At 33.5% G+C, this 19707-nt stretch overlaps 2 protein-coding genes across 37 annotated transcripts in view; one reads left to right on the top strand and one right to left on the bottom strand.

Annotated features, from left to right (window-relative positions):
* Positions 1-19707, top strand: part of LOC111045692 (Down syndrome cell adhesion molecule-like protein Dscam2) — a 460637-nt gene that overhangs the window by 68895 nt on the left and 372035 nt on the right. The gene's annotated exons all lie outside the window — the stretch shown is intronic.
* Positions 576-4439, bottom strand: LOC111063314. Its single transcript, XM_022350997.2, has 2 exons — positions 4320-4439; positions 576-3450 (listed from the first exon to the last, which is right to left on the bottom strand). The coding sequence occupies exons 1-2, from the start codon at positions 4422-4424 to the stop codon at positions 3253-3255; spliced, it is 303 nt and encodes a 100-aa protein (XP_022206689.2). The 5' UTR covers positions 4425-4439; the 3' UTR covers positions 576-3252.

Below are 19707 nucleotides of genomic sequence, written 5' to 3'. Positions count from 1 at the left end.
GGCTCATGTACGCTTAATCTCCAGCCTATGATTTATTTATTTAAAACTAGCAGGTAACCCATGCTCCGCAAGGGACTATTTTAAAACTTGACAATCTGAAAACTTGACTTAATGAAATATTGAAGAATCGAAAATAGGCCTATAACCATCCTCGGTTAATTAAGAATCTATATGCAAAATTTCAAGTTAATCAGTCTAGTAGTTCAGATGTGATGATGAGTCAAACATTATTTTCCTACCCCGTACGTGTATAAGCTTAGCTTCCTCTAATTAGAGGAGGCTATGGTATAAGCATAGAGAAACAATAGCGTAAGTAGATATCCCATGGTATAGGGAATTTATGTCGCAACTTTTACTGTTATCTCAAGCCGATTACTGTCGATTATTGTCAATTTTTACTGTTTTGTTAGGGTGATAGTGTATTAATCGATAATTATCCGAACCAATACTGAATGAATCAGCTGATTATTCGATCAACCCATATGACCGGTTGAATCATATAAAATTCACTCATAAAGGATATATTATGTATACTAAAGGAAGTCGATGTGTAGAAATACAAATAACTATTATTTCTGTATAAATATTTATTATAATCTAAAAAAGCATGATAAATCAAGAGTATAAAAAACTCATATAAAAACTAAATGTATTATCTATTAAAATCGTATGTTACGATTTATTTATGAATTCAATTTAAGATAAATACCCCATATATCTGTATAAAAACTTCTTTTATTAAATTTTTTCTATTATAAAGCCGAGGAAGCCCTGATTCCCAAGGCAACCAATTGTATTGAGTCTATTAAATTGAGGGCCAATCAGAGAGTAGCTTATAGAATTATTCTAGGAAGAAGCAAATTTTTCTGAAAACCTCTTTCTTCTGGCTTAAGATCCCAACCCGAGAGGATGCACATGGAGTTTAGGGTCTTTTCTTATTCCTTTTAAAAATTTTTTAACGAATTATTAAGCCAAACCCTTTTTTAAATGTAATGTATGTTTGTTGAATGTTAATTGTTTGTGAACTCAGTGCTGTCAAGGAGTTCGTAATTGTAAAGATTCCCATAAAAATAGCTTTAATTCGAAAGAAACTTATAAAAATCTGGATCACACGTTAGCCCAGCAGTGACGAAAAGGAGCCTACCTAATTAATTATTGGAAATAATTAATTCAATCCACGAGAACATCCAGAACTTCAGTCAGTGAGTGATAAGTCAAACCAAATGAGCTCATTTGTCTACGTTCAGTGGGGTAATAATTAATAAAAAAGCGCTATTCCAATTAATTAGAGTTAAAATAAAAAGTCACCACGTGTTGAACAATATCACATAGTTCACAAGAACATTTTATAAATTTATTTATTATATGTAGGAAGCTTACTTCCATGCACTGCCCGAATTCATATTAAAAGCCCTGAGATCTCATGTTCGAATATTAATTTATTAAATATTAATTTTGTTTATTGAACAAAACATATCATATCAAACTTATAGACCGAACAGGTTTTTATCTGCAGAATTTTATATTGATTGGAAGTCTAAGTACCAGTATTAAATATAATATATTTATGAATTTGAAATTCATTATTGTGAATATTAGCAAAGCCTGTGATAATTATTCAGATTTTAAAAGTAGATTATTTAAGTGAATTATAGTTATATCGAATATTTTATGCACATTTTTTTATGGGAATATATTTTGTGTTTTATGTCAGCATACAAACTTATAGAATTTTTTATTATATCCTAACTCATCTCGTGTTATATAGTTTGAGCTGTTTTGGTACCAACAAATATTTAGCAGCACTTAAAATCATAGAATCAAATAATATTAACCTTATTCAGAGCACTCAATATTTATCATCCTTTGATGATATTCATTTCATCAGCCAGAACAAATATATTAAGAAATTATATTAATAAGGTTCCAGTTATATCATATAAGGATCCAGAGAGCTTCAAGAACTGGCGTTGTAAGTTCTAAGGAATTTTGAAAGGGTATATTGGTGAATACTTGTACTCACGACGAGCGTTTTAAGAATCAACTAGAAACAACTATAGTTGGTCCTGATTATTCTCTAGTGGTACATGGTTACTGATAATCAGTCATCAAATATTCTTTTAATTTCCTTACTGGTATTCTTCAAAAACTTCATAGAAGCAGCGGTAAGAATTATCAATCCCTGGTCCTTGAACCTTATGGTGATTATTTGTATTTATAAAATTCATGTTTCTACCACTGAGCTAGAGCTGAGGTTTGAACCCAGTAATTTTGCGAGCCGGAAGGCCTTAATTTTTTGTGAATTTATTCGCAAAAGAGGGAATTTAGAGACTGCTCTTATAAATACCAGAAACATCGTATTATCTGTGAAGGAATTGCAATCTACAACTTCTCACAATAGCTTCATAACGTGGGACTCTATCATAAGAGATAACCCCCCCAGGAGCACAACTTCACACAATGGCACCCAACCAGTGGAGCATGATGAAAAGCTTACCTACTCAATCTTACTATCAATGATTAATGAAATTATTGATAAAACTGAAAGCTGCAAGAAACATAATCTGAAGTTGTTTCGACAAGATATATCTGATGATCTATTGTAAGTTTCTGGCTAAAATAATTGAGTTGCTCTTCAAATTAAAATTTTTCAAGCTGCATAAATACAGACAAACTGTATCACACGAGTTTGATAACATAATTCTCATAATAGAGAAAATTGGATGGAAATTTCCATAAAAGTTATAGTAAAAATTTTGATTTTGATCTTTGAATCTAGACATTGTATGCTGACCAGGGTTATAGGTTATTTGAGGCATTATAATACTATCGTTATTCAGGAGGATAAGACCCTAATTAAAATTTTAAGAACTATATTAGTGTAATTTGTAAGCCATATCTGTCTATGTTGATAAGCGTACCTGTAGCACTAGAAGGTCTTTTTGTAATATATGTATATGACACTTGAAACTTCAACACAACACAATTTTATCCAGAATAGGCACTATCACTGAATCCATTTTAATATTCCTGAGACTTGGCAACACACTTGGCTATTTACTCGAAGTTTTCCATAATAACGTCACCATGAACCAGTCGCCGGCTAACTCGCAAATTTCCTACTTCAGCGAACATCCCCAAAACTATGTAGCCACGACACCGGCAAATCAACAGCCCCAGGACGATGCAGCGGAGACCCCACGAGAGAGAGAGGGAGGCAGCATATGCTCCATCAGTTTCGACCCGCAAAACTTAGCCCAATTGTCTTCTACGAAGATTGATAACGTCGTCGATGCGAGTAAGTCCGATGAGAGTCCGGATGAGGGAGTGAGGGCGTCCAACCCGGTACCGGCGTCTCCGCAGATCGCTCCAAGCGTCGCCGAAGGAACGGAGAATGCCGCTACCCAATCGCCATCCGATATCGCCAGTCAACCGCCATCCGCCACCAACCTGGAAAAACGCAATACAACATTAGACTCTTCAGTCGGTTACATTACCAATCTTATGGCAAATGATTCTACAAACGAACTCAAACTCATGCTCAGTCAAATCTTAGCAAGACAGGACAATGAAGCGAAGGCAAACCGGGAAGCTATGCAGAAAAATAGTGAAACTATCACTGAAAATATTACCAAGACTGTACAAGAAGGTATTAAAACCATGGATGCAAAATTTTCTAGCTTCAGGGAGGAAGTGAGAAATATAATAGATACAAAAATAGATACTCAATCTGCAGTTATCAAAAAGCTAGAAACTCGTCTAGATGATGTCACCTGTCAAATAAATGAACGGTTGGATGACGTACCAAAGGAAGTTGAAAAACAGGTGGACGTATTGGGTAAGGAGCTGGGCACCGCTATCATGGGAACGGTCATGGGAAAGGTGTTAGAAAATAAGGGCGAGATAGAGTCGAAAGTGGAGGAAAATAATAAGAAAATAGTAGAAATAGTCAAGGAACAAAGTAACGTGCAGGCATGTATAGCAAATTTAGCGGAGGAGGGGGCAAAATCAAGTGAGAGATACGGCATGTTGGAGAATGCTATAGGCGGACAGCAGTTGAAGCTAACCGGATTGTATGATGAAGTGAATACACATAAGAAAATTATGAATGATAAATGGATCGCAAATGAAGAACGAGTCTCCAGAATAGAGACACGTATGGAAAATATCCCGGTCAGTCGAGTGCAGTATACACCGAATGAAGCAGTAAACGGCACTCAACTTTTTCAAAGTCTTGGAAAATTTGATAATTCCTACCGTCATATGCAACCCCGACCATTCATAGATCAAATAAAAGCTATTCAGGAACTGATACCCACCTCTTGGTTAGTATGGCGTTTCCAACTGTCCAGTCTACTACTTGGCGAGCCGCTGATGTTTTTCCAGAGCCGGATGCGAGATATCAACAGCCTGGAGGACTTCATCTCCCAGTTCCTGCAACAGTATTGGAGCAAATGTAAACAGATGGACGCATTATCAGAAATTATTTTATGCACTTATGATAGCAGAAATGGACAATCCTACACTGATTTTATAACAGATTTGATGAATAGAAACTATCAGTTAGACGAATATCTAGCTGATTCATCACTGGTCCACATATTAACAAAAAAGCTTCCTTTCAATGTTCGTATGACACTGGCAGTATCTTCGATTTCCAGTTGTGAAGAACTGATAGAACATTTACATTCTATCCAATCAGCTACTTCTGAGCCAAATCATATAAATAAACAAGCAAGAAATTTTAATCAGCAAAATAGTAATTTCAAACAAAACAGTAATAATGAAAATCATATAGCAAATGCTAGAGCAAATGCGCAAAGAGCGAAGTATACTGAAAATAATAACAGAGTTCAATCATTTGATAATAATTATAGAAATAAGTTTCAATACCGAAACAGTAAACAGCATCACAAAGAGGCATATTATGATAACAGAGATCACTGGAATAGAAATAATAAACGGAAAATAACCTTCACAAAACAGGACGAAAATAAACAAAATCATAACCAAACAAATACATCTTATACAATAGCACATACAACAAGGACAACACAAAATCAACATGCAAATGACCCACCACCAGACACACAGGAGCCCATACAAGACAGCCTACCACACAAAACCGCCGCCCGCCATGCACTTGAAACGCCCTGTAAACATCAATCCCTCTTGAGCCTTATATTTCCCACTGAAGAACCATCACCGCAGGAAGAGCAACCCGCCACCGAGGAACACCAGGTTACAGTAGAGGAATTATGTAATATGGAGCCCACATGCGATGAACTCGTTTTGAACGCCACACCCGCGCATCAAAGGACCACCACCAAGCATCCGCGCACCGAGCCTACACCCGCGCATCAATCGACCACACCGAGGCACACCAAGGATGGGAAGGAAGACACCAGTGAGTACCGGGAGGACAACATGCAGGATCGGAGGAACGCCCACCGCAAGGCCCGGAGACGGAAACGCCCGAGGCAGACACCGGACGACCGACTGCATGACCGACTACAGGAGAAAAGAGGCATGCACCGCAAGGCCCGGAGGCGGAAAGTCAGGCGGAAGAAAAAGAAGTACCGCGCGCGACGATACCGGCCGCATGCCCGTTTCAAACGCCCGAGGAGGACACCGGACCGAAACCAGGATGGAGGACCGGAGATCGACGGCATGCATCCGCGGCACATCCGCTTTAAAGCAGAAGATCAGCGATGTGACCGGCAAAATGGACATAATAAATGGAATGAAACTGGAGCTACTGGAAGGACTAATATGGATTCATACAGGGTTAAAAACAGAACTGAAAGGAAAACTACGATTGAAACATGCAGGGATGATAATAATAAAGTGGACTATTTATGGAGGTTGATAAAGGATGGAAAGTGTTTAATAAGATTAAAAGAAATAAGAAATTATAATAAGAGAGTGAAAGTACCTGACTATTACATGTTGAGAGATTATATTGTTAAAGAAATGATAAATGTTCTGATATATTGTATACTATTTGTTATGGCTGTGATATGGATAAAGGACTGCGTTGTAGGTATGATAGAAAATATTGTATTATTATTACTAAATGAAACTACTATTGATGAGTGGAAAGGTTATGTTGTGAGAAACACGATAAATGCATTGATTTATTTTGTGAGTATTATTATATTTATGGCTGCGATATCAATTAAGGAAAATATCATTAAAGTACTGATGAATGAGGGCGTGTCTTATGTTGAGAGAATCAGTTCTAAAATTTTCAAAGCTAATCTGAAACTCAGAACGATTCAAAATACACCAAGTAAATACTCTAGGCTAGCCAGGATAAGAGAGCTGATAGAGAACCGGTCGTCAAAACCGCCAGATTATTTACAGAATCAAAAGAAAATATTTCTAATCTCAAACCGTATTATCGAGACAATAAGCGATAAGAATATAAACAATAATATTTGGATTCATGGATCTACCTGTCAACAAATACGTACCAAACAAACACCAGGCAACACACTTATTTCGCAGACGAGTATCCACTTCGAACAACAACACCTGAAAATAAAGAAATAAAAAATTTAGAAACCATTTTTTAACACCTTTCTTATTGATGAAACAAGAGAATAAATAACTTCTAATGTTAAAAAGCCAACTTACCTTCATGTAGCAGGAAGAAACATCAAGATGGCGACAAGTGACAAGCCGAAGCCAACGTAAACCAGCTGTACACTACGAAAACCAGAATAGTCAATGCCTATTAAATCATCAAAGTTGATACCCCGAATAAGAAGATCAAGTGTCATATAAATGTGAATTGCATGTAGAGATATTATAGAAATATTATATTATTATTATTTATGTATAAACTATTAAGAAAATCATTAAAATTATCCGCCAAATGATCAAACCGCATAGTTACCACCAAAAGCATTAATCCCAAGTCTCAATGTATTAGAGGAATAAGAAGTTCGTGTTGATAAAACCTACCAAAGATTATCTTTAAAAATATCCATTACATGAAAACAAAGCCCAATTTCTGCAAGAGAATGAAATGAAAATGTACAAGTCACTGTTCTATGTTGAGGGAGAAAATATGTTATACTCTGCAAGTCGGAGAATTATCAGTTTGTTAGGTTGGCAATGATTTTGCACCAACATTCAAATGTGCTTCTGGCCTGAGGGCAGAGCGTGGATTAGAAAAAAGATTTATATTATGTATGGAGGAGGAGATAGTTTATATTGTGTATTGTGTGTAGAAGGAGATTGGCCGATGTAAGGCGTATGTATTTGAATTGAATTTATTTATTGTTGTATATGTTGTTGAATTGTTAGGAGGTAAGATTCTCAGTAGAGTTATTAGCAGACTTTGTAACATATATGATTTCTGATCCAAAACCAACTGGATCATAAAATTTATATTATATTCTCGAATTGTCGTTTTAAATCAGAAATCAGAGGGCGTTTTGTGTCACGTGGTAATTTGAAACCACCAAATATTTCTAAATGAGCCAATAAAATGTAATAGAACTATAAAATTGGAAAGAAGGTTAGACCTATCTAAAGAGTAAATCAACTCAAATCAAGTATTATTAGTGATTAGGAGTAATAGCATTATCAACAACGATAAGAAAATATGTATTATTGTGATTTAATAATTATGAGAACTCATTGGTAAGATCAAAAAATTATAAAGCGGCATAATTATTATTGGCGGATTACAAAAATAAAAAATAAAATAAAATGCATGAACATTGAGGTTAGAGTTACTTGTTTACGTTTTGAAAAGAATTAGTCGATCTTGGATAAATCGATAATTATCCGAACCAATACTGAATGAATCAGCTGATTATTCGATCAACCCATATGACCGGTTGAATCATATAAAATTCACTCATAAAGGATATATTATGTATACTAAAGGAAGTCGATGTGTAGAAATACAAATAACTATTATTTCTGTATAAATATTTATTATAATCTAAAAAAGCATGATAAATCAAGAGTATAAAAAACTCATATAAAAACTAAATGTATTATCTATTAAAATCGTATGTTACGATTTATTTATGAATTCAATTTAAGATAAATACCCCATATATCTGTATAAAAACTTCTTTTATTAAATTTTTTCTATTATAAAGCCGAGGAAGCCCTGATTCCCAAGGCAACCAATTGTATTGAGTCTATTAAATTGAGGGCCAATCAGAGAGTAGCTTATAGAATTATTCTAGGAAGAAGCAAATTTTTCTGAAAACCTTTTTCTTCTGGCTTAAGATCCCAACTCGAGAGGATGCACATGGAGTTTAGGGTCTTTTCTTATTCCTTTTAAAAATTTTTTAACGAATTATTAAGCCAAACCCTTTTTTAAATGTAATGTATGTTTGTTGAATGTAAATTGTTTGTGAACTCAGTGCTGTCAAAGAGTTCGTAATTGTAAAGATTCCCATAAAAATAGCTTTAATTCGAAAGAAACTTATAAAAATCTGGATCACACGTTAGCCCAGCAGTGACGAAAAGGAGCCTACCTAATTAATTATTGGAAATAATTAATTCAATCCACGAGAACATCCAGAACTTCAGTCAGTGAGTGATAAGTCAAACCAAATGAGCTCATTTGTCTACGTTCAGTGGGGTAATAATTAATAAAAAAGCGCTATTCCAATTAATTAGAGTTAAAATAAAAAGTCACCACGTGTTGAACAATATCACATAGTTCACAAGAACATTTTATAAATTTATTTATTATATGTAGGAAGCTTACTTCCATGCACTGCCCGAATTCATATTAAAAGCCCTGAGATCTCATGTTCGAATATTAATTTATTAAATATTAATTTTGTTTATTGAACAAAACATATCATATCAAACTTATAGACCGAACAGGTTTTTATCTGCAGAATTTTATATTGATTGGAAGTCTAAGTACCAGTATTAAATATAATATATTTATGAATTTGAAATTCATTATTGTGAATATTAGCAAAGCCTGTGATAATTATTCAGATTTTAAAAGTAGATTATTTAAGTGAATTATAGTTATATCGAATATTTTATGCACATTTTTTCTATGGGAATATATTCTGTGTTTTATGTCAGCATACAAACTTATAGAATTTTTATTTATATCCTAACTCATCTCGTGTTATATAGTTTGAGCTGTTTTGGTACCAACAAATATTTAGCAGCACTTAAAATCATAGAATCAAATAATATTAACCTTATTCAGAGCACTCAATATTTATCATCCTTTGATGATATTCATTTCATCAGCCAGAACAAATATATTAAGAAATTATATTAATAAGGTTCCAGTTATATCATATAAGGATCCAGAGAGCTTCAAGAACTGGCGTTGTAAGTTCTAAGGAATTTTGAAAGGGTATATTGGTGAATACTTGTATTCACGACGAGCGTTTTAAGAATCAACTAGAAACAACTATAGTTGGTCCTGATTATTCTCTAGTGGTACATGGTTACTGATAATCAGTCATCAAATATTCTTTTAATTTCCTTACTGGTATTCTTCAAGAACTTCATAGAAGCAGCGGTAAGAATTATCAATCCCTGGTCCTTGAACCTTATGGTGATTATTTGTATTTATAAAATTCATGTTTCTACCACTGAGCTAGAGCTGAGGTTTGAACCCAGTAATTTTGCGAGCCGGAAGGCCTTAATTTTTTGTGAATTTATTCGCAAAAGAGGGAATTTAGAGACTGCTCTTATAAATACCAGAAACATCGTATTATCTGTGAAGGAATTGCAATCTACAACTTCTCACAATAGCTTCATAACGTGGGACTCTATCAAATTGAGATTTATATGCCTTCAAATTTTTGAAGTGTGTCTTTCTCAAATTGAGATTTTAATGCCTTAAAATTTTTGAAGTGTATCATTTTCAAATTGAGATTTAAATGCCTCCAAATTGATGAAAAGTGTATTCTTCAAATTGTTGAACTGTGTTTTTCTCAAATTGAGATTTAAATGCCTTCAAATTGTTGAAGTGTGTCTTTCTCAAATTGAGATTTAAATGCCTTCAAATTGCTGTATTGTGTTTCTCAAATTGAGATTTAAATGCCATAAAATTGTTGAGAAGTGTATTCTTTGGTTGACTCTCAAATGCCTTCAAATTGTTGGAGTGTGTCTTAGTTTTAAATGCCTTAAAATTGTGGGAGTGTGTCTGAGTTTTAAGTACCTACAAATTGTTGAAGTGGTTACGTTTTAAATGCCCTCAAATTGCTTAACCTTCCGGTAGTCGCGCCCTACTCAATCACACGAGCAGTCGCGTGTTGTATTTTGTACAACATCCAATTATACAAATGTTATGTACTCTGTTTATTGTCAAAACATATTAATTAATTGTATAATTATTACTTTTCCCATCTTCTTGGATTATTTTACGCCTATGAACATTTGGATGATTACCATTTCATAGCCCAATAAGGTACATCAAGCATAGCCATCAATTCTGTGTTATTGGTTCGTTTACAGTTCCTGTATACAGTCATTCCCTATGCACAGTGCGACTTATGCACTGTCGCGACTAAATGACACCTAAAGACTGAACCGTTGCTCGGTTGATACTGCAACTCAGTGGAGTGATGTGGGAAAAGTTTTGGAATGCATAGGTGACTCATTCACTGACACCACCCCATTCAATAGTTCTACTATTGTACTTTAAAAATGTACTTTTTACAACAGCGCGACTGCCGGAAGGTCAAGTACTCCTCCTAGTGTGCTTAAAATGTACAGTAGTTGTTGTACTCTTAAATCCAAACTAGTTGTCATGTTTCAAATTGCTGGAGTAAATGTTCAATTAAGCAATAATTCCAAGTTGTTCAAACTATTGTTTAAAAAATAGTCTATAATCAGATATAGATAAACAGATACTATTTTATGACGTGGCCTAAACTTATTTTATACTTATCGTTGGTAATAAACGGATTTGATATAATCATTCATAGTTTAAAAATTTCTGATTCTCATAGAAAAGCGGTTGAACAAGTTGGTTGCTATGAAAATTATTATCTTCATCTTACTTTGAAGGGGATGTCTTCTTTGAAAATATCCTTCGTTATACGGAGTTTTTACTGGAATGGAAATACAGTATATTCTTCATCCACTGCAATTATAACGTGGACCACACTATAGACTGAAACAAAGAACATTGTAAGAATGGAGAAATAAAATACCAAAAGGTTATATATATCTATATCTTCGTATATCTCAGCATAAGAAAATATTCTTGCATTATCCGTCTCGTATAGAATGTAATTACATTCAAAATAGTTTTAAACTATTGTTTAAAAATAGTCTATAATCAGATATAGATAAATAGATACTATTTTATGACGTGGCCTATACTTGTCGTTGGCAATAAATAGATTTGATTCGATATAATCATTTATAGTTTAATTCTTCTTCTAATCTTCTTCTATAGCTTGATTCTTCATCCAATTAATTAACTAACTTACAGCTCATGATGTGTAAACACACACGAAAGCCATGCCCCTGTGAAATAATAATTTTTATTGAAATAAAGTGGATTTTTTGACAACATGTCAAATCTCTTCAATCATGGTTGTAAATTGTAAGGCAAGTACTAAATGTTGTTTCTAATATTCGCATTTATGGTTGTAACTTGTAAGGCAAGTACTTATTTTTGTGTCTAATATTAGCATTTATGGTTGTAACTTGTAAGGCAAGCACTAAATTTTAAGTCTAATATCAGCATTCATGTCCACACAGCAGCTGCAAATTTTGCAAGTACTAAATTTTGTGTCTTATATCAGCACACGGCCTTCCACACACTGCTGCAATTTTTTCTGAATTAGAATATTTTATGCAATTGTGTCACTTAACAGAGAACATGTTTAGTGTGTCACAAGTATGCAATACGCCGAAAGGTTATGAAGGTTGAAGGTGAAACACTTTGCAAAGAATGACAGGAAAGGCTTCTGCATTATTAATATTTTGCTGAAATGTCATTCTTCGCGAAAATGAATTTCGTTTTTAGAGCTTTCACGCATTTGCCAAAATCGCACGTTTTCTGACCTTGTGATTTCTTGAAGATTTATTTGCATTGAAAGTCAGTCACCTAGAAAAGTTACAAGACAAATTATGCTCTCTGCTCTTTGAAATCTAGAGCGACTGAAGTTGATATTACAGCATGTTATGATATGAAACAGTGAAAATTGGAATGACCCGCAATTGAATGAAAAGCATTTCGATGTTAGGTATTATTATCAATCGAGAAGTTATTTCATTTGGATTAAACGTCATAGAGCAAATACAAATATGTATAATCTATTCAAGGAATCAAACCAGGAGAATTGATAAAAAGTCCTTGAAATAAAACATTTTTACAGAATCATTTTTGTAGCATTTCATTGATCCTTCGATAAGTTTGCATTGTTTTATAGGCTACTTATAGACTGCTATTTGCTATTTTCAAAGGCAATCAGATGAAAGTATTGCTATAATCTGGATTAAAAAGAGGGGGATGATTGTCCTGACGGTTTTGGTTGTAATGAAAAATCTGGATTGAATTGTTCTAACGGTTTTAGTAGTAATTATTGCAGAGGACAGGCTATTTATATTCTTTCTTTATCAATCTGTCTGAGTTCCGAGATTGATTTCATGATGTCACTTTCAGAATCTTGGAGTCATTAGGTGGTGTAATCACAACGAAACCAATCTCATGCTAATTATATATCGCTTTATAACTACGCAATCTTAGAAGATGCAGTGTAGTTTCAAAAATTAATTATTTTAGGGAATTATAAATGAATATTTCAGCACAACAGCATCATTTCAACTTTCAATTTGTATCACCTGTCGTAATTTCGCCAGTCTGGTGTCTCACTTTTACTTTGTGTAAGTTTAAAAAGAATTGAATGTGGAAAATTCCAATAATGAGAGTTTAACGCTGGAGTCATATTTGTGTATTTTAATAGCTTCAAGTGATAGATACGGTCCCTTATTCGATATTCCCCAACAATATATTTTCAATGTTAATGGAATAATTGATACAGTTAATGGAAGATTACAAGAGTATCAATTGATGATTTAGTGGAAACCTCGTCTTTCAAAAAACTATTATCAAAACAATGTACCTAATCACTAGTTAATTTTATCTAAATATACAAGAAAAGATCATGAGCTGTGTCGCATTATGCCTTTCCAGCTAGCAATTATTCCTGTAATTAGCAACTATTCCTGAGAAAACTACAGATTGTATACATTCTAGAGAAACCAGTTCTTCATATAGAAAGCCTCTTTCATATGAAATTTCTTCTATGTTTGGTTTTGACGCATTTAAATTTAAAAATCCACGTTATGAAAATAATAATTAAGGACTGAAAATTTTGTGAAGTGAAAAATTACAAGACTTAACCTATTTCGGACTATGTGTAACCTTATCTAAATTTGGGAGAGGAAAAGCACAAGGTTACCTTATGTTTTCTCTCCCTTTCATTTTGATGATGTAGCCTACTTATTGTATCAATGAATCAATAAAGAATAAGCTTTATCACATAATGACTTTCCAGATTTTAGTTTAATTCCTGTGAATAAGCAAGTTTTCCTGTTAAAATTACGGATAAAATTAAAACATCTTCTAGAGAAAACCGTTCTTCATGTATACAAAGTAAAGTCCAAATCCTCTCCACAGAGATTTACCTTTCTCATACCCAAGTGCAACCAAATACCCGGTTAGTTCAGGTCTTTGGGATTTCGTTTCAAGAAAAAAATCTAGTAAGATCTTCTCTTTTCTTATCTCTTCCATCTTCTATTCTTTTCGTCCTAAATCCTCTCAAAATCTATATGCTGGTCCTGGAACCTGCATCAGCAGCAACTGACGGAGCAGATGGTCTGTTGAGAGAGAAATAGAAAAAAAATAAGAAGAAGAAAATGATGAAGTAAAAGGACACGAATAACAAGCGGCAGGTGCTGTTTTTGGGTGAAAAGAGAGACAGAGTGAATGGTGAGTCTATGAGAGAGAAAGAGAGTGAGAAAACGCCAGGTGCATGGTGGTACAGCCCCCTCCAAAACCAGTTGTTGCTTCTGTTATCAGAATGCAGTGCAGTGGTAGGTAAGTGTAATACGATTTGCAAACTGGTTTCAGCACACATGATTCAATCCATTCATGAGTACCTGTATGTTTTGTATATGCCACGTGCTTACTGATTTAATGAGGGCTTTAAATGTCATGAATCCTCCTTTTTTATTTATGTAGTTTGTCGTTTTATGTGTAGAATTTGGGTAAATTTGAGAATTTGTAGTCGTAACATTATCGTGGCACGGGCCAGTAGACCTTGTTAGAGTCGATGCTTCAATAAATCAGGTCTTCTTTCCTGAATTTTGTGTTTTAGAATTGAATATTGTCATTAACATCAGAAAGTATAGAATGTAATACTCTAGATACTAATGAATCACTTCACTTATATTGCTTACTTTATACAAAATATCGGGGCACCGAGCTTCGCTCGTTATTTATTTATTGACTTTTGGTAAACAGAACACAATTCTTTAAAATGATTGGGGAAGTACTAACAGGCACAGCCCAAAACTGTTTTCTCCCGAATTTTGATTTATACACTATAAATAGTCCAGAAAGTAGGTTATGTTCCACACTTGAATTCAGGTTCAATTTTCTGTTCAAACATTTGAAAACAAAAGATTTATAATTCAGATTATATACAAACCAAATTGAATAACAAAATAACACTTACTAATTGTAAGTGTAATAACAATTAACACTTGAAATTGTCAAATAATGATCAACTTTGAAAATTATGATATACTCTAGTTTAGGAGAATTATCATGTCATGTCAACAAATCAGATTATGTTGATCTAATCGATTAAAAATTGTCTAGCTAGATAAAATTTCTCGCTGATTGATTATGATTACACTGCTGGAAATAATTCTGTCTCTCTCCCACACAGCCACACGCATCTTCTGTTATCGAGAGACGACGAAATTATCATCTGTTTTCCAAGGATGAATTATCCTTTTAATGACGTTCAGCAAGTTTTTCAAAGAATGAGACCTAGTGCAATCGAATCTTTATATCATAAACCTACTATGTTCCAAATTTCGTGAAAATCGTTAGAGCAGTTCTCGAGATCCCTAAAACCTAAATCACCAGATATAAAAATAACCAGATATATACAGAAATTGCTTGCTTAATATAATAGGATAATAGAAACAATAAAAAACTTGTAGAACCCTTTCAAAGTTTTCTAAAAAATGTTTTATTAAAAGGGTACAAGTTTGTATATTGTTTTTATTCATTCTATAATCATTGTATACTCTTTGATAAACATGTGTATATTCTTCACGTCTGATATTTATGAAGGTTTTAAATAATACAGATGAAAGTTATTGAAAATTCGCGTTTGTTAGAATGCTTATCAATAAATAATATTATAATTGAACGAATATCCAAAGTTAAATGTTGTTTTTGGATAGCAGTTTTCATCCAATTTCCTTCACCTGTCTATTACATGGGAAACCATAGTTGGCCAAGTATTTTTCCTCCTTTCTTTCTTTTCAGCACACCCCAGCATGAAGCCTGTTTTTTGTATTTTATTGGAAATTTATTTTTGATTGTGATTTTTGTATTTTGATTTTTTATGTATATTGTGTTGAATTGAACAAAATTATTGATTGATTGATTATTATTGTGTCAATATTTGCAGTAGCAGAAATTTTTGGGGTGGTTAACAGCATTTAACTTTTGATTTTCGTCCAATTATAATTAGGTTTTAAGGTGCGTACAGATATACGCGCCGCGAACATGAGCAATTCACTTTTAATCAGCTGATTATATCTGTATTTTTACAAAAACGGTAAGAGACATTTATAAAAAAGCTTGGCATCAGCTGATTAAACGTGAATTGCTCATGTTCGCGGCGCGTAAATCTGTACGCACCTATAATTATTACAAAATACACTGAGTTGTCGTGAAATCTCTGAAAAATACTTAGCTTACCTGAAAATTATAATTCTCCCCCAAATAGTAAATAGTGAATTGGAATTGGAAGGGTCACAAAGCAAAGAAATCAAGTTTCAAGCTTCAAGCGTAATTAAAAAAAAATACGATATTGGAATGTTTTAGATTGATACTATATTGACTGAAAAACATTACAAACTTCAGAACCATCCATGCTTCTCTCACTTCAGAACTGACTTCCAGAACGTAGTAATTGTTTGTTATTTTAAGGCAAATGAATTGAATTTTAATTTGATTTTGAGAACAATGAACTTGATTGCTACCAAATTATTTGAAAGAAATTATGTGAATTTTAGAAAAAAAGTTTCAGAATTTTTTCGAAAAAAATATCTTTATCAATGATATTATTCATTATACATGTACTAGACGAGTCTGTAACCAAAAAATACTGGATTCATTCTCGTTTCTCTAACTTCTGAAATAATTTCGAGATAATAGTAATTGATTGAAATTTCTTGGCAAATAAATTGAATTTGGACAAACAAGTAGTGTCCTCTGTATTGACCAAGCATATAAACAATAGGCTACCCGGCAAACAATAATTTATTGATCAAAAACCTGAATAATTTAAACAATAAAGACGCAGATATCTAATTATACTCAGTAGATCGATGATTGTTATTGAAGTCCGAAGATTGCATCACTGCATATAACTATTTTTCTGTTGCGACTTGTTGAATGCTTCATCAATTATTTGAAACGGTCGTTACTGCAGCTACCGTGCATTTTCCTTGTTTTCCTTTGCCTCAATATCTGTATATACTTTCAACCTTAGCCCTGTATTAAATGTATAGTTACTTAGGATTATATAGTTAGTAGTCTTACTAGTCTTAGTATTATAGCTACTTGTCATAGCTATATGATTTTTGTGATTGAACCTTGTACTACTGGGGAATTCATTTAAAACTGTCAGAATTCCTCATGAATTACATCAATGATTTCAATGCATCCAATGCTGAAAGTCTTGAGGAGATCTCACTATTGCTCGTCAAGCTGAGACGTCTTTCATGCCAAATCTGGTTATAATAATAGGGCTCTTTATTTTCGATCGATACTATGAGTATAACCTGAAAGTAATCCGGGGGGGAACATTTACCAAAAAAACTATATTTTCTTTTGTTTTGTTGCCATCTTGTGGAGTTGCTTTATCAGACAATTAGTAATTAATCATTTAAGAAAAGATCATAGCACTGGTTTCCACAAGTTTTCTATTTCCAGAAAACCAACCCATACTGATGTTATCATTCCTCTTCATTCTTGTCATCCTATTTCTCACAAACTTGCTGCTTTCAATAGCATGGTCTATAGAGCACTAACAATACCTATGAGCCATCATGGTTTTGATATTGAGATCACTAAAATTAAACAGATAGCTGTCACAAATGGGTATGAAGAAAGTATGGTGGACAGATTATTGAGTAAAATCAACAGACAAATTTCAATTAATTCTAGCTTTGTAGGCTCAAACTTTGAGGAAAAGACTTGGATAACTATCCCATATTCAGGCCTTGTATCTTTAAGATAGGTAGGGAATTGAAGAGGAATGGATTTCATGTTGCTTTCAAGACCGATTTTAAAGAGTCTATTTAGCTGGAGTAAAGACAAAATTAATATTTGGGACAAAAGTGGGGTCTACAAACTTGAATGTGGATTGTGGTGATTATAATGCTTGTTACGTGGGTCAGACAGGTAGAAGCTTCAAAAGTGGAATTAAAGAACACATGAGAGATTGGCATAAACAAAATGGGGAATCTAACTTTGCAGAACATAACAAATAATCACAAGTTTACAGTTCAGGAGAATGTTGAGTTTCTGCATGTTAATAACAAAGGCAGATCTTTGAATATTCCAGAGGCTTTAGGAATAACAAGAGTAATTAAGGTCAATTCCAAATATAGCTTAAATGACCAGATTCATTTTAACCAATACAACACTACAAATTTAGTTTCATCATAACAATGTAAGCATACTTATCTTTTACTTGTTTTCTTGGTTCTTATTTTGTACTGAAAGTGAATTTTGTTATCATGGAGAATTTGTTGCTTAAGCCGCCATTTTGTGACACCGTTAAGTTGGAGGAGACTGTCTAGCTGGGCCAATGGCAGGCGTTCTTGCCCTTGACCAATAACAGTACTCGCCTACTAGTATAAATTCTGCTGCTCTTGTATTTAGTTTTAGTTTATCAGAGATAAACTAATGGGATAAACAATGAGAGATAAACAGAGATAAACAATGGTGTAACAACCGAAACAGGTCTCTCTAGTTTCAATAAATCTGTGGTTTTTTGAAAATTTCTTATTATTTTTATTTAATATGAATAACTACCACAATATCAATTCCTCAACTACACAAAAAGTAATTAATCAGGCAACAAGTGTTTAATCTGACAATATAAATCACCTTTTAATAAGACACTACGCATTCACGTTGGGTATTCTGGAAAGTACAGTTGATGGACTAATGGGTCATGGGTGACCCCGGCTACAGTATTTTAGGGTACGTTTATGTCGGAGCTGCGATTAGTGATAAAAGCTGCGATTCTAGCAACGCGTAGATAATACCAACGTGCTTTCTAATAGGCCTGTTTATGTCGGAGCTGCGATGAAAATCGATCTTGGGTACTGACCATCGATAAGAGCTTCGATAATGGCTCGGTTCATTTTCGAAGCTAGTATCGAGTTGTAGACTACAAAGTACAAACATGGACCAATATTTTTTCATGATTTGGGTTGATTTATATGTGGAGTTTCGTAAGCAAGTGACATTTTCTTTACTCCATTAAACTATTTCTTATTCAATTACAAAATTCTATCTTATTGTCAATGATAATAATGAAACATAATATAGACCTTGATGTATGCATTTCAAGAATAAATTCAGTTGTTTCTATTTTATCAAAGAATATAACTTTTTTGTATAAACCTACTTACCTTAATGTTAGCATTAATCGCTCCTCTGCCATGATAGGACTTATATGATAATTATTCCAGTCCTTTTGGAGATTATTGGAAACTCTCGTCAAAATGTAGTCGAAAGTTTCTATTTCAATTCTCATATAGTTAAAAAAAAATTTTGGATTCTGTCTTAAATCTTTATACAAATGATGATACTCCCCAAATACATTCCTCTCCACATTGATAGGATGTGCATAATATTCACGTTCTCTACAACCTAGTAAGTAATGCTTTACTGTATTCGATGCAAAAATAAAATCTTCATCATAATCACTCATTATAGCATACACAAATTGGTTTTTCAATACATGAACTCACGAATCAAGCTTTAAGCACGACTGTCGGCATGAACAGTCGATAGAAGCTGAGCGCTACTCCCTACTAGCATCGCTTCTCTCATCGTTGCTAGGATCGTTTATCACAGCTCCGACAAAAACAATATTTCAATTTTTCAATATTTCAATTTTTTTTATAAGACAACAGACTAATGACGAAGAATCTGGGTGCTATGAGCTGGAACAATGGAAGAGAGTAGCAATGGACTTGGATTTGGATGGAAGGCTGCCAACCAATCAAACGATTGAGCTGAAAGAAGAAGAAGGAAATGATGACATTCATACTAATATAATGAGAAGATTTATAGTGGGAGAAATATTGATCCACATACTTTGGTTACATGTTTCCCAATTAGATTAACTTCTTATTCATATTTAATTACAATGAACTCATGAAATCGATACATAATTTAAACATTTT

Source organism: Nilaparvata lugens, chromosome 5, assembly GCF_014356525.2.
Source record: "Nilaparvata lugens isolate BPH chromosome 5, ASM1435652v1, whole genome shotgun sequence".
NCBI lineage: Eukaryota > Metazoa > Arthropoda > Insecta > Hemiptera > Delphacidae > Nilaparvata > Nilaparvata lugens.
The sequence above is the reverse complement of the archived record's forward strand: the minus strand, read 5'-3'. Positions and strand labels throughout refer to the sequence as shown.